The sequence below is a fragment of the Passer montanus genome, unplaced genomic scaffold, assembly GCF_014805655.1.
Source record: "Passer montanus isolate IOZ18808 unplaced genomic scaffold, ASM1480565v1 scaffold304, whole genome shotgun sequence".
NCBI lineage: Eukaryota > Metazoa > Chordata > Aves > Passeriformes > Passeridae > Passer > Passer montanus.
Genome location: NW_024367753.1, coordinates 35,742 through 49,964, shown reverse-complemented (window position 1 = coordinate 49,964; position 14,223 = coordinate 35,742). Strand labels below are relative to the sequence as shown.

Below are 14,223 nucleotides of genomic sequence, written 5' to 3'. Positions count from 1 at the left end.
GCCCTCGGCCTTCCTCATCCTCACCCCGGGGAAGCAGAACCGCTGCCCTGCCCTGGGGCCCGGCTGCCGGCGAGCTCCGGGCTCCGCTCCCAGCCCAGCCCATGCCAGCCCCGGCCCCGCTCCCCTCGCCTCCCCTGCGGCTCTCCAGCCCCGGCCCCGCTCCCCTCGCCTCCCCTGCGGCTCTCCAGCCCCGCTTCTCCCGCTGCCAGCGCGGCTGGCGGCTCCCGGGCACGGGCCATGCCCGGAGCAGGTAAGGCGGGGATTGTTCAGGGATCTCCCGGCCCCGGGCTGCTCTGCTCTGCTCTGCTCTGCTCTGCTCAGCTCAGCCCAGCTCAGCTCAGCTCAGCTCAGCCCAGCCCAGCCCAGCCCAGCTCAGCTCAGGTGACCAGGCTCTGGAGGTGACCTGGCTCAGGAGGTGACAGGCTCAGGAGGTGACCTGGCTCACCCCTGCTCTGCACCCGCCGAGCTCAGCCCCTGCAGGAGCCGATTCCCACCACCTCGGGAGGTGTCTGGGGTCGGTGGCTCCTGTCGGGAGAGGGGAAGGCCACCAGCGTGTCCCTGCCCTGTGCTGCCCCAGGCTGGGCTCCGTGCGGGGCCGTGCCCAGGTGGGGCCAGGGTGCCACACTGGAGGGACACGCGCAGCCGGGCACCGCATCCAGCCCGGACCTTGACCCGGCCCGGGACTCAGAGTGAGCCAAGGGGGTCCCCGAGCTGGGCAGAGGGGAGGTGGCACCACACACCACAGCGGGGAGGTCCAGGTGCCATCTGCAGGGCTGGAGATCCCTGGAGGTCGGCACAAACCCATCCCGAAGGGCTCCGGAGGGCACTGAGCCCACCCGAGGGAGAAGAGGAGCTTTGTCTGCTCCATCCACCGCCTGCACCAGAATCGGGGCTCTGGAGGAGCCAGCTGGACCAGCGCCCAGCTGGCATCCCTGCGGCCACCGCGGTGGTGGCATCTCCTGCCCCTCCCACCCCAGCTCCACCCCATCTCCTGCCCCTCCCACCCACCCCGAGTGGAGCTGCAAGGACACGCCAATGCCACCCGGTGATAAAGGTGTCCATCGGCATTTCTAATTGATTGCTGGCCCCAATGAGTGCTCGATGAAGAAATAAATAAGTAAACAAATAAATAAATAATTGGGTTGGGAATGACCACATGTGTGGAGCTCTCTCTCCTGTCCACAACAAAGACCATGGGAGGGTCACCACAGGGAGGAAGGCCACGGTGAAGGTTGTTACTGTGGGGGTAATCTTGGTGAAGGTCATCATGGTGAGGATGACCACGGTGAGGAAGGCCCTGTGGTGAGATAAGGCGTGATGAGGAAGACCACAGTGAGGCAGATGAAGAAGGGAAGAAGACCATGATGAGGGAGAGGCTGGCCATGGTGAAGGCAGACTCTGGTGAGGAAGCTCACGGTGAGGCAGACTGTGAGGAGGAAGACCTGCCGAGGAAGGCTGTGTGGGGGGTGAGGATGGCCGTGGAGGTGAGGATGGCCCTGACCACCACGGTCAGAGCACAGGGAGGAAGCCATGCTGAGGGTGAGGATGAGTGGCACCGCGGGCACCGCGCTCCGGCTGCGCCTGCCCCGCCGGGCCCGGCCCGGCCGGGGCTCGGGCAGCGCCCTGAGCCCGCGCTGGTGTCCCGCAGATGCATCACTGCCGGAGGCTGCGCTCCCCGGAGCCGCGCGGAGAGCCGGGGCACCGCTGGAAGCGGCGGCGGTCGCGGAGCCGCGAGTGCGAGGGCAGGCTGCGCTACCCGGCCCGCAGGGAGCCCGCCCGCAGATCGCGCTCCAGGAGGTGAGAGCCTGCCCGGGGCTGCTGAGCCCGGCCCCGCTGCTGGGCAAGTGTGTGTGTGTGTGTGTGTGTGTGTGTGTGTGTGTGTGTGTGTGTGTGTGTGTGTGTGTGTGTGTGTGTGTGTGTGTGTGTGTGTGTGTGTGTGTGTGTGTGTGTGTGTGTGTGTGTGTGTGTGTGTGTGTGTGTGTGTGTGTGTGTGTGTGTGTGTGTGTGTGTGTGTGTGTGTGTGTGTCCATGTGTGTGTGTGCGTGTGTGTGTCTGTGTGTGTGCCTGTGTGTGTGCGTGTGTGTGTGTGTCTGTATGTGTGTGAGTGTGTGTGTGTGTCTGTGTGTGTGTCTGTGTGCCTGTGTCTGTGTGTGCCTGTGTCTGTGTGTCTCTGTGTGTGTCTGTGTCTGTGTGTGTGTCTCTGTGTGTGCCTGTGTCTGTGTGTGTGTCTCTGTGTGTGCCTGTGTCTGTGTGTATGTCTGTTTGTGTGTGTCTCTGTGTGTGTGCTGTCCCTGCCACGCTGAAGTTCTTCCCGAAGGCACGGCTGGGGTGTTGAGGAGGCAGCAGCCTGCCCTGCAGTCCCCAGCCTGCCCTGTGATCCCCAGCCTGCCCTGCAGTCCCCAGCCTGGAGTCCCCAGCCTGCCCTGCAGCCCCCAGCCTGCCCTGCAGTCCCCAGCCTGCCCTGCAGTCCCCAGCCTGCCCTGCGATCCCCATCCCATGCTGCAGAGGCATTAAAGGCTCTCCTGACAGCCCGCTTCTCTCTGGCAGGATTAAAACCAGATTTAAAGCGACCAGGCTCCTCCCGCCCCTCAGCAAGGATCCCAGCTGAGGGATCCATCCGCTAGCCCATCTCTCCTGCTTTGCCGGGGGTTTTACCTGGATGCTCTCCTCAGCCCCCAGCCTCCCCGGTGCCCCCAGCCTGCCCTGTGATCCCCAGCCTGCCCAGGAGTCCCCAGCCTGCCCTGTGATCCCCAGCCTGCCCTGCAGTCCCCAGCCTGCCCTGCAGCCCCCAGCCTGCCCTGCAGTCCCGTTCCCATGCTGCAGAGGCATTAAAGGCTCTCCTGACAGCCCGCTTCTCTCTGGCAGGATTAAAACCAGATTTAAAGCGACCAGGCTCCTCCCGCCCCTCAGCAAGGATCCCAGCTGAGGGATCCATCCGCTAGCCCATCTCTCCTGCTTTGCCGGGGGTTTTACCTGGATGCTCTCCTTGCCCGGGTTTGCACAGGGCAGTCGGGGCTGGCAGCAGGCGAGCCCCGATGAGGGGAGGCCTCTGGAGCAGCCGTGCCGGGCTGGGGCTGCTGGTGCTGCTGCAGCTCCACTGCTTGGACTGGGCAGGTGCAGCCAGGCCAGAGCTGAGCTCATCTTTAAATTCCCAAAATGCTCTCCAGATTAATTTCTCTCCCCAGCCTGCCTTTTGTTTACTTGAAGGAGGTGGATTGTGAAACACAGCTGGCGCACTTTTTTCCTTTTTTGTTTCCATCTGATGGGTAATTTGGAACAGATTTGGATGGAAGCAGGCTTTTATTGGGTGAAAACAGCCTTGCCCCTTCAGTCTCAGCCTCTCTGAGGAGACCTGAGTCCTTCGGGTCATTATTTGTGCTTCCTGTGTCCCCCCAAAGCTCCCTGAGCAGTGTCGGGGCCAGTGCTGGGCGGAGCTGTGGGTTTGTGTTGGGTGCTTCAGCAGTGACCCAGCCCAGTCTGGAATTGTGACCCGCTCTGGGATGCCCCCCCAGTGCCCCATTAAGCAGCAGAGCTGGTGTTGACAGGGCAGGGAGGTGCACTCAGCAGAAATCCCCATTTCCAGGCTGAAGGTTTGGCTGGCAAAGCCGCTGCTGGGTGATGGCACCGAGCTGGCCCCGAGCGTGCCCGGGGTTGTCACCGGGAGCCAGAGCTCTGCTTCTGTTTCAGATTGCAGCATCTTCTACCTGGAGCACAGCTCCCTCCTCAAGGGGGTGTGCAGCAAGCCTCCAGTGGAATCTGGAGGGGAAGGCACTCGTGTTTTGGGGGCAGAAGCAGGGAGAGCTGCTCTCATCCCTGGTGTGTGCCCACAGTGTACCCAAAACCTCGTGTGGGTCAATACCTGCACAGCTGAGCCTGCTCTGAGCTCTCCTGGCCCCTCCTGGTGCAGAGTTTGGCCGTTGTGTCCTGGGAGGTTGTTGCTCGAGGGGCAGGAGCTTGGGGACAGATTTTCCTTCTGGCTCTGGCTGATGATCCGTGGAGCTGCTCTGTGTGTGCACACCGAGGCCTTGGTGCCCGGGGACCTCCTGTGCCCCTGGGGTGACACCAGAGCCCTGCTGCTGCTCCTCGTTAGGTTCAGAGCTAATGAGGCACCCCCCGAGGCAGGAGGCACGGTGACAAACACCTGTGTGCGGTGGCACAGGTGGCTCAGGTGACCTGGAATTGTGGAGCGTGGAGGGGTTGGAAGGGACCTCAAAGCCCATGCAGTGCCACCCCCTGCCATGGGCAGGGACACCTCCCACTGTCCCAGGGTGCTCCAAGCCCTGTCCAGCCTGGCCTGGGACATTTCCAGGGCTGGGTGTCCACAGCCAGGCAGGCAGCCCAGCTGGAGCTCTCTCTCACAGCGTGGTTTTCCCCAGCACTTTAAAATGTGGGAATTCCTCACTGTTTTCTCCCCAGAACTTCTCCTCGGTGGTCAGAGTCTGAGGTGCAGAAGGATTTGAAGCTCCTGGCACCAGGAGTGCAGGAGGATTTCTGTGTGGTGACCAGTGACAGGACCCAGGGGGACAGCAGGGAGCTGTGTCAGGAGCACTGGGGTGGACGCTGGGAAAAGCTGCTTTTCTCCAGAGAATGAAGTGAACAGGCTGCCCAGGAGGCAGGGTGGGATTGTTGGGGCATCCCTCGGGGTTCCAGAGTCCTGGCACTGCCCTCCCATGACTCAGCCTCAGCAGCACTGTGGGAATAAGGTTATCCATGTGGCAAGGAGAAATGAGGAGGAGGATTTTATTTATTAGAAGGCTAATTAATTACTTTATAATACTATATTATTTTATGTTTTATTACACAATGTTACATTGCATCTAAACTGGGTCTGCTGAGTACTTCATGCTCTTCGCTTGCCCAGCATCTCGTGACTGTCACTGACAGTCTGGACACACACACAGGCTTGCCCTGATGGGCCAGGGAAATAAAACACTTTTACTTTGGGTAAACAGTCTTTATATTGTATTCTGCTTCTGCACAAACACAGGAGCAGCGAATGAGATAAGAATTGTTTTTCCTCTCTCTGAGGTTCAGAGAACATGAATCCCACACTATCCTTGGGAAGTTGTGCCTTGCTTTTTCTCTCTGAAGAGAGACGTGGCTGCACGGGACTGTTCCAGCACTCCCCGATGGGCGCTGCCAGCCTTTAAGGGCGCTGTTTCTGTGCCGCAGCCGTGAGAGGATGCCTGAGGAGCGGCGCTGCCGGCGGGACAGCGGTGGCTGCAGGCCGGGGGAGCGCAGCCCGTCCTTCGGCGAGGATCCCTGCCCGGCGCGGGCGCGGCCCTGGCGGCGCTCGCGGGGCCGGGGGCAGCAGCGGCCCCGGCGGTACCAGCAGCGCTGCCGCAGGCGCAGGAGCAGGAGCAGGTCTTGTAGCAGCACCTCCTCGGTGAGTAGCACCCACGGCCGGCCCGGCCTTTAACTGTTCTTGCCTCCTGCCAGCCCCGAGCGCTGCGGTGAGTACCTCGAACCCGTGTCTGTGCTTGCTCTGAGGTGCCCCCGTCTGTGCCGTGCTCACCGCGGAGCCTTGGTGGCTCTGGGGTGGCCTTAATCCGTGAGGGAGCTGAGCTGTGTTCTTCAGGGCCAGGAAGGGATCAGGGAGAGCTGCCAGGGGCAGGCGCGTGGTGCTGCCGGGGAGAGCCTCGGCCCGCGGCCAGCCCTGCTCCCAGGGATCCCTGTGGCTCCGCTCCGTCCCTGGCTGGGGATTTGCTTCTGCTGCTTCTGGGGGGGTTTGCTGCAGCACTCCTGGGTTTGGCTTCGTGCCTGGATCCCCTTCCAGGTGGGGTTGGCCAGCCTGGCTCTCCAGAGCTGTTTTTATGCCCTGTCCCACTTTCCGAGGGTACACGTGTGTCCTCTTTCCCCGTTCCCAGCTGGATTTTGGCTTCTTGCACACTTCACCCTGAAAAGGACCATTCCTTCCGGGGATTAACTGGGAACGTCTGGAGCTGGGTGGGGCTGGTGCCAGGCATGCCCTGGAAGAGGTGAGAGGTGTCAGACCCAGCTCTCCCCTCCTGTGAGGAGGAGCACTCCCCTCCCATCTGAAATGTAACCACAGCTGAGGGATGGGCTCTGATCCCGGCAGCTGGATAATCCGCAGGGCTGGGAACTTCTGAGCTCCTCCTTTGATTCCTCTCCAGCTGACTGTGGAATTTGGGTGCTGAGGGAGCCAGGGCCGTGCCGGGGATGCAGGGGGTGTGTGGTGGTGGCGCTGTGTGGGTCTGGGCTGGCAGGAGCTCAGCCCTCCAACACCTCACAGCTGCCCCAGCTCTCCTCCCACCTTCTCTGATTTCTTTGGGGAGTTTTGGTCTTAGCTCATTATTTTGGACCTGCTGGGGTGGGGTGTGAGGGGCACAGAAGAGAAGCCTCCTAGAAGCTCAGGCATGGAAATGTCAAGGTTTCCCTGAATTCCTTTGGCTGCAGGGATTGTAACTATTTTGAAGGCAGACTAGAACAAGGTGAGGAATTAGGACAGCTCGCTTTGTGGAGCCCAGGTCCTTGCAGGAGCCTTGGGCTGGTTTTCCAGTAGAAGCTTGCCAGTAGCAGGGTGTGAACGTCACCTCAGACCTTGCCTGAAGTGTTCCCTGGGGATTGATGTAGCTGTCCTGTTCCTAAAGCTCTCCCAGTTTCCAAAAGGCCGACGTGCCCCAGTGGTCTGCGAGCAGCCAGCTGGGCGCGCGGGTTTAGGGTCGGCGTGGCACAGAGCTTCCCTTCAGGAGGGGAAGGGCTGGTTCCAGCCAGGGCAGACACAGCTCTGGCTGCATTTCCCGAGGCACAAAGAGCAGCATGCACAGAGGGCAAAACCACAAAACCACTGCTACTGCAGCTTCTACTGGGCAGCCTGTCCAAACCGAGCGCTGGCCGGCGCAGAGGTGACGTTCTGCTGGCCAGGGCCGCCTCCTCCTCCCGTGCTCTGGCAGCATCCTCCGTGGGGAACAGAGGATGGATTCCTCCTGCAGCTCCCACCCTGCAAGAGGGGGCCTTTCCCTGCCCAATGAGCCGAGTTTTCTTGCCGTACCTGTAGCTGTTGATGACTTTTCTGTTTTGAAGCTAGTTTTGTGTCTTGACGTGTCCCTTGCAATATCCCTATCGTTGTATATGCCGTGTGCCTTATGAAACGCTGGCATCTGGAAAATCCACCCACCGGCGGCCCCGTCGTCTCTGCAACCCTTGAATGGCCGCTCTGACGGTGCCCGGGGGGCGGTGAGTGCAGAGAAGCCAACAGAGCAGTAAGCGCAGCAGGAGCGTGGAAGATGACAAGGAAGGTCACCTGGTGTGCAGGATCGGCGATTGGCTTCAAGAGCGATGTACAGCCACCTTTCGTAAAACTTTACCTCTCTTTTACCCCCGGGGTGGCCCAGATCTCCCGTCCTCTGCTGGAGGGGGCTCTGGTGTTTGATTTACTGAGCAGTAATTGCCTGAGGCAGAGCGTAGACGCTTGAGTTGTAGCGGTGAGAGACGGTTGTTTGCTTTGCTCTGAGGTTTTGTTGGTGTGCGGTGGCAGGAGCCCAGCCCGGCCCGGCCCCGGGCTCACGCCCGCTCCTGTTCTCTCTCCTAGATGAAATCGTGGGCAGCCTCGGGGAAGGCACTTTTGGCAAAGTGGTGGAGTGTGTGGACCATGCCAGGTGGGCTCCTTTCCCTGCAGCTGTCCCTGGAGCATCACTGGGTGTGGCAGTGCCACCTGGGCTCCACGGGACTGACTTTGTCACCTTGCACATGGCACTGCCCTCCTCAGAGCGAGGGACAGGGCCTGGCTCCAGAATTTACAGGCTGATGTGTTAAGGGAAGCATTCTGTTCCTATTCCTCTTCTATTCCTATTCCTATAATGTGTTAGGGGAAGCATTCTGTTCCTATTCCTATTCCTATTCCTATTCAGCTCAGGATATTCCTCTATCTATTCTATTCTATTCTATTCTATTCTATTCTATTCTATTCTATTCTATTCTATTCTATTCTATTCTATTCTATTCTATTCTATTCCATTCCATTCCATTCCATTCCATTCCATTCCATTCTACTCCATTCCATTCCAGTCTATTATATTCTTAGAATATTAGAATAATCCAAGAATATTCTAATATTCTATTTTATTTTAGAATATTCTAAGAATACTATAATGTTCTAATATTCTAGAATAAAAGAGAATATTTGAAAATTCTAAGAATATTCTAATATTCTAGAATATTCTATTAATGGAATGGAATGGAATAGAAATAGAATAGAAATAGAAATAGAAATAGAATAGAATAGAATAGAATAGAATAGAATAGAATAGAATAGAATAGAAGGAATATCCTGAGCTGGAAGGGACCCACAAGGGAAAAGTGGTGGAGTGTGTGGACCATGCCACCTGGGCTCCATGGGACTGACTTTGTCACCTTGCACATGTCACTGCCCTCCTCAGAGCGAGGGGAAAGGGCCTGGCTCCAGAATTTACAGGCTGGTGTGTTAAGGGAAGCATTCTGTTCCTATTCCTCTTCTATTCCTCTTCCTATTCCCATTCCTATTCCCATTCCTATTCCTATTCCTATTCCTATTCCTATTCCATTCCTATTCTATTCTATTCTAGTCTAGTCTAGTCTAGTCTAGTCTAGTCTAGTCTAGTCTATTCTAGTCTATTCTTCTATTCTATTAATAGAACAGAATATTAGGATATTATTATTTTCTAGAATATTAGAATATTCTAGAATATTCTATTCTTAATAGACCAGACTAGACTAGAGTAGAGGAATATGGAATATACATATGTATACCATAGAGGAGTAGAGCAGTGGAATATCCTGAGCTGGAAGGGACCCACACCAGTTATCCAAGTGCAGTCCTGGCCCTGCGTGACACCCCTGCAGTCCCACCCTGTGCACACCTGGGAGCGTTGTGCTGCAGCTCTGGCAGCCTCGGGGCCGTGCCCCTTCCCTGGGGAGCCTGGGCAGTGCCAGCACCTCTGGGGAAGAGCTTTGCCCTGATCCCAGCCTGACCCTCCCAGCCCCAGCCCCACCACGGGAGGCTGTGCTGCGAGTTCCTGCTGAGGGGTGGCCCCTGTGACCTGCTGAGCTGCCAGGGCACCTCTGCATTGTCCCCCTGAGCCTCCCCCGTGGTTACATTTGACCCTGGGCCCTTCTGACCCCTTGTCTGCCCCGAGCCCTGGGGCTGGCTGGAGAGGGGAGGTGGCCCTGGGGTCACAGAGAGCTGAGTCAGGAGTGTCCCTTGGGAGGGACAGCCAGCAGAGACCTTTCACTGCCATCAGCCACTGCCCAAGCAGCACGGAGGGCTGCCAGAGCTTTGCCAGGACAAACAGTGCCTGGAGGAGAGGGATGTGCCTCTCCCCGTGGGCTGAGCACACAGGTTCTGTCTCTGACTCCATCCTTGTCTCCTCCTGCCAGAGGCAAGTCACAGGTGGCACTGAAAATCATAAAGAACGTTGGGAAGTACCGAGAGGCTGCCAGGCTGGAAATCAACGTGCTGAAGAAAATCAAAGAGAAGGACAAGGAGAACAAGTTGTAAGTTCCCAGTGCCACCTCCTGGCACACAGAGCAGCACGGGGTGAGGATGGGGTGAGGGGAAACTGGCCCCATTCCTCCATGCCTTGTCCCACAGGAACTGGGGAGCTCTCTCCAAAGGTGGCTGAGTGTTGGGGTGTTGTTTGTGAGGGCACCAGGATGAGGGGAGAGATTAATCAGACTCCATGTTTCTTAGAAGGCAGATTTATTATATTATGATATTATATTAAAAGAAAATGATATACTAAACTATAGAGAGAAAGGATACATGAGAAAGCTAGAAAGGAATGAATACTAAAACCTGTGACAGAGCAGAGAGTCCAACAGAGCTGGCCTGGGGCTGGTCATTAAGTCAAAACAATTCACATGGAACCAATCAAAGTTGCCCCTGCTGGTGAACAACCTCCAGACCACATTCCAAAGCAATCAGATAATTATTCTTTACATTTCTTTTCTGAGGAGTCTCAGCTTCTCAGGAGAAAAACCCTGGTGAAGGGATTTTTTATAAAATAAGGTGACAGCTGAGCAGAGCAGGAAGCATCTCCCTGGGGTGCTGTGCTGCACGGAGCTCTGCTCCCCAGCCCCTCCTGCAGTGCCAGGGCAGCAGGACAGCTGTCCTGAGCCCCCTTAAAGGTGCTGAAGCCCTGCCCTGCCGGTCCCTGCACAGCCTGTGTGTCCTCATGTCGGACTGGTTCAACTTCCACGGCCACATGTGCATTGCCTTCGAGCTGCTGGGCAAGAACACCTTCGAGTTCCTGAAGGAGAACAACTTCCAGCCCTACCCCCTGCCGCAGATCCGGCACATGGCCTACCAGCTGTGCCATGCCCTGAGATGTGAGTGAGCTGGGCACAGCAGGGCACTGGGCTGGGCACAGCAGGGCCCTGCTCCTCTCTGGTGCTTACAGAGGTGCTTCCCTCCTCTCTCTGTGCAGTTCTACACGACAACCAGCTGACTCACACTGACCTCAAGCCAGAAAACATCCTGTTTGTCAACTCGGATTTTGACACTCTGTACAACGAGAACAAGGTGGGTTCTGTCCCAGGGAGCACTGGCTGCACAGGAGCAGGCTGCCTTTATCCCTCCCTGCAGAAATTGGATCTGCCCTGCTCTGTCCAAGCCTTCAGAGCCTGGGAAGTGGGAACAAACTGGAAGGCAGAGCTCTTCTTCCTGCTGTGCCTTCCAAAAGCCTTCAGGCTGCCCAGAGCGTTCAGGGATTTTCCATAAAGCTGCTCTGGGATGTTCAGAGCTCAGAGCTCCACAGCTCCATCCCTGTGAGGAGGTGCAGAGCAGCACTTGGGGCTCCTCAGAGCTGAGAGCTCCACAGTTCTATCCCTGTGAGGAGGTGCAGAGCAGAGCTCCTGAGGCTCCTCAGAGCTGAGAACTCCACAGTTCTATCCCTGTCAGGAGGTGCAGAGCAGAGCTCCTGGGGCTCCTCAGAGCTGAGAACTCCACAGTTCTATCCCTGTGAGGAGGTGCAGAGCAGAGCTCCTGAGGCTCCTCAGAGCTCCACAATCCATCCCTGGGAGGAGGTGCAGACCAGAACTCTGGGGGCTCCTCAGAGCTTGGCGCTCCATAGCTCCATCCATCCGAGGAGGTGCAGAGCAGAGCTCCTGAGGCTCCTCAGAGCTCCACAATCCATCCCTGGGAGGAGGGGCAGACCAGAACTCTGGGGGCTCCTCAGAGCTTGGGGCTCCTCAGAGCTTGGAGCTCCATAGCTCCATCCATCCGAGGAGGTGCAGAGCAGCACTTTGGGGCTCCTCAGAGCTCCACAGCTGCACGGCAGTGAGGAGGCACAGCCCAGCCCTCCTGGAGCTCCTGGCACAGCCCGCCCTGTGCTCGTCCTGCAGAGCTGTGAGCAGAAGTCCATCCGGAACACGAGCATCCGCGTGGCCGACTTCGGCAGCGCCACCTTCGACCACGAGCACCACACCACCATCGTGGCCACCCGGCACTACCGGCCCCCAGAAGTGATTCTGGGTGAGAATGCACCTTCTGGGCATGGACAGATAACGTCCAGCTCTGGGTGGAACCCCTGTGGTTTCACCGAGCAGGAATGTGGTGGGGGTTGTTGGGAGCTCGGAGTTAATTTGGTTTTCTTTGCAGAGCTGGGCTGGGCGCAGCCCTGTGATGTGTGGAGCACTGGCTGCATTCTGTTTGAGTATTACCGTGGCTTCACGCTCTTCCAGGTGGGATTCTTGTTCCCTGAGAAACTTTTGTGTCCAAAAGGGCTCAGAATTAGGTGAAGGGGAGGGACACACACATCAGGCACTTAAAAATGAGAAGCTGAGTGTGAAAATGAGGCCTGGTTTGAGGAGTGCCTTGCTGGAAGGACAGAGTTTGCATCATTTCTGGGTTATTTCTGTTCTCTGAAGAAAGGGAAAAGCAAAATGTAAAGAGTTGGATAGGACCTGGTGGAGTCCTTTCTCCCCTGTCCCTGCAGAGGTGACAACCTTTTGTCATCAGCTCCCCAAGCCCTGACTGACCCAGCCCTGCTGTGCTCCTTTGCAGACCCATGAGAACCGTGAGCATCTCGTCATGATGGAGAAAATCCTGGGGCCGCTGCCCTCTCACATGGTCCACAAAACTCGGTAAGAGCCTGGTCCTGAGCTCAGCCCAGGCACCTGGATGGGAGGGAGAGATCCTGCCTGACCCCCCCTTCCCCGTGCAGGAAGCAGAAGTACTTCCACAACGGCAGCCTGGTGTGGGATGAGAACACGTCCGACGGCAGATACGTCCAGGAGAACTGCAAGCCCCTGCGGGTGGGTGCTGCTCCCTCCCCTCCCTCCCTGGGGCAGCAATTCCCACTGTCGCTGCTTGGCAGGGAGCCCCAGCTCCCATCTGCAGGGATCCTGCTCTGGCTAGGGCAGGATGGGGATTAGGGACAGGGGGGAGTGTTTGGGGTGGGAGGCACCGTGGCCCTAGAGTTCCTGAGTCCTGGATATCAGGGCAGTGGGCGATGCTCTATTTGGGGTGGGAGGCTGCCCTGGGGAATGCTGCATTTGGGATGGGAAGCAGCCCTGGGGGATGCTACATTTGGGATGGAAAGCAGCCCTAGGAGATGCTGTATTTGGGATGAGAGGCTGTATTTGAGGATGCTGCATTTGGGGTGGGAAGAGCCCTGGGGATGCTGTATTTGGGATGGAAAGCAGCCCTGGGGGATGCTACATTTGGGATGGAAAGCAGCCCTAGGAGATGCTGTATTTGGGATGAGAGGCTGTATTTGAGGATGCTGCATTTGGGGTGGGAAGAGCCCTGGGGATGCTGTATTTAGGATGGGATGGGAAGAGCCCTGGGGGTGCTGCGTTTGGGATGGGATGGGAAGAGCCCTGGGGGATGCTGCATTTGGGGTGGGAAGAGCCCTGGGGGTGCTGCATTTGGGGTGGGAAGAGCCCTGGGGGTGCTGCATTTGGGGTGGGAAGAGCCCTGGGGATGCTGCATTTGGGGTGGGATGGGAAGAGCCCTTGGGTTGCTGGATTTGGTTTGGGGAGAGCCAGGAAGAGCCCTGGGGATGCCGTATTTGGGATGGGAAGCAGCCCTGGGGAATGCTGCATTTGGGGTGGGAAGAGCCCTGGGGGTGCTGTATTTGGGGTGGGATGCTGCATTTTGGATGGGATGCTGCATTTGGGATGGGAAGCAGCCCTGGGGAATGCTGCATTTGGGATGGGAAGCAGCCCTGGGGAATGCTGCATTTGGGATGGGAAGCAGCCCTGGGGAATGCTGCATTTGGGATGGGAAGCAGCCCTGGGGAATGCTGCATTTGGGATGGGAAGCAGCCCTGGGGAATGCTGCATTTGGGATGGGAAGCAGCCCTGGGGAATGCTGCATTTGGGATGGGAAGCAGCCCTGGGGAATGCTGCATTTGGGATGGGAAGCAGCCCTGGGGAATGCTGCATTTGGGATGGGAAGCAGCCCTGGGGAATGCTGCATTTGGGATGGGAAGCAGCCCTGGGGAATGCTGCATTTGGGATGGGAAGGGAAGAGCCCTGGGGATGCTGCATTGGGGTGGGATGGGAAGAGCCATGGGGGTGCTGCATTTGGGATGGGATGGGAAGCAGCCCTGGGGGATGCTGCATTTGGGATGGGATGGGAAGCAGCCCTGGGGATGCTGCATTTGGGATGGGATGGGAAGCAGCCCTGGGGGATGCTACATTTGGGATGGGAAGGGAAGAGCCATGGGGGTGCTGTATTTGGGGTGGGAGGCTGCCCTGCCCAGGCAGGGGCTGAGCCCGTGTCCCTGTCCCTTTCAGACCTACATGCTGCAGGACTCCCTGGAGCACGCTCAGCTCTTTGACCTGATGAGGAGGATGCTGGAATTCGACCCCTCCCAGCGGATCACGTTCTCCGAGGCCCTCCTGCACCCTTTCTTTGCCGGGCTCTCGGCAGAGGAGCGGATGCTGTGCGGGCGCGGCGCCGGCCGGGACCTGAGCAGATGACGGCCGGGATCCCTCGGGCTGGATCCCTCGGACTGGATCCATCGGGATGGATCCCTCAGCATGGATCCCTCGGGACAGACCCCACCGGCCTCTGCAGCTCAGCCCCGCTCCCCTCCCCGAGTCCACAGGGGCTGGGGCACTGCCACAAGGACCCTGGGAGGAGAGGGGGAAGGAAAGCTCCGTTGGAAAGCACAGATTTGTCTATTTATATGTTGTAAAGTTAAAATAAAGTGTTTCTTATTGTTTGATACTTCCCTTGTAGGCGGGTGTAGGGTTGCATTGGCCCAGCTTTGCCTC

The 14,223-nt window shown here is 57.9% G+C and overlaps 1 protein-coding gene across 3 annotated transcripts; it reads left to right on the top strand.

Moving 5' to 3' along the window:
- The first annotated feature begins 1,648 nt into the window (after positions 1–1,648).
- Positions 1,649–14,176, top strand: CLK3 (CDC like kinase 3). 3 transcript variants are annotated; one of them, XM_039714719.1, is made up of 12 exons: positions 1,649–1,797; positions 5,173–5,386; positions 7,208–7,301; positions 7,553–7,619; positions 9,376–9,492; positions 10,160–10,326; positions 10,425–10,519; positions 11,341–11,470; positions 11,597–11,679; positions 12,002–12,081; positions 12,162–12,252; positions 13,741–14,176. In XM_039714719.1, exons 1-12 carry the CDS (start codon positions 1,649–1,651, stop codon positions 13,924–13,926), a joined length of 1,473 nt encoding a protein of 490 aa, XP_039570653.1. In that variant the 3' UTR covers positions 13,927–14,176. The 3 variants fall into 3 exon arrangements, with proteins under 3 accessions (XP_039570653.1, XP_039570654.1, XP_039570655.1); XM_039714720.1 differs by having other exon boundaries at positions 1,661–1,797; positions 5,029–5,386; positions 13,741–13,935; XM_039714721.1 differs by having other exon boundaries at positions 1,707–1,797; positions 5,035–5,386; positions 13,741–13,935.
- The last annotated feature ends 47 nt before the right edge of the window (positions 14,177–14,223 follow it).

Bases quoted from the DNA above. Each gene is read 5' to 3' on its own strand.
- CLK3 (XM_039714719.1), top strand. From the start codon at position 1,649: ATGCATCACTGCCGGAGGCTGCGCTCCCCGGAGCCGCGCGGAGAGCCG. The intron at 7,302-7,552 runs GTACAGCCACCT...TCTCTCTCCTAG, and splicing joins CGATTGGCTTCAAGAGCGAT to ATGAAATCGTGGGCAGCCTC. The intron at 11,471-11,596 runs GTGAGAATGCAC...TTTTCTTTGCAG, and splicing joins GCCCCCAGAAGTGATTCTGG to AGCTGGGCTGGGCGCAGCCC.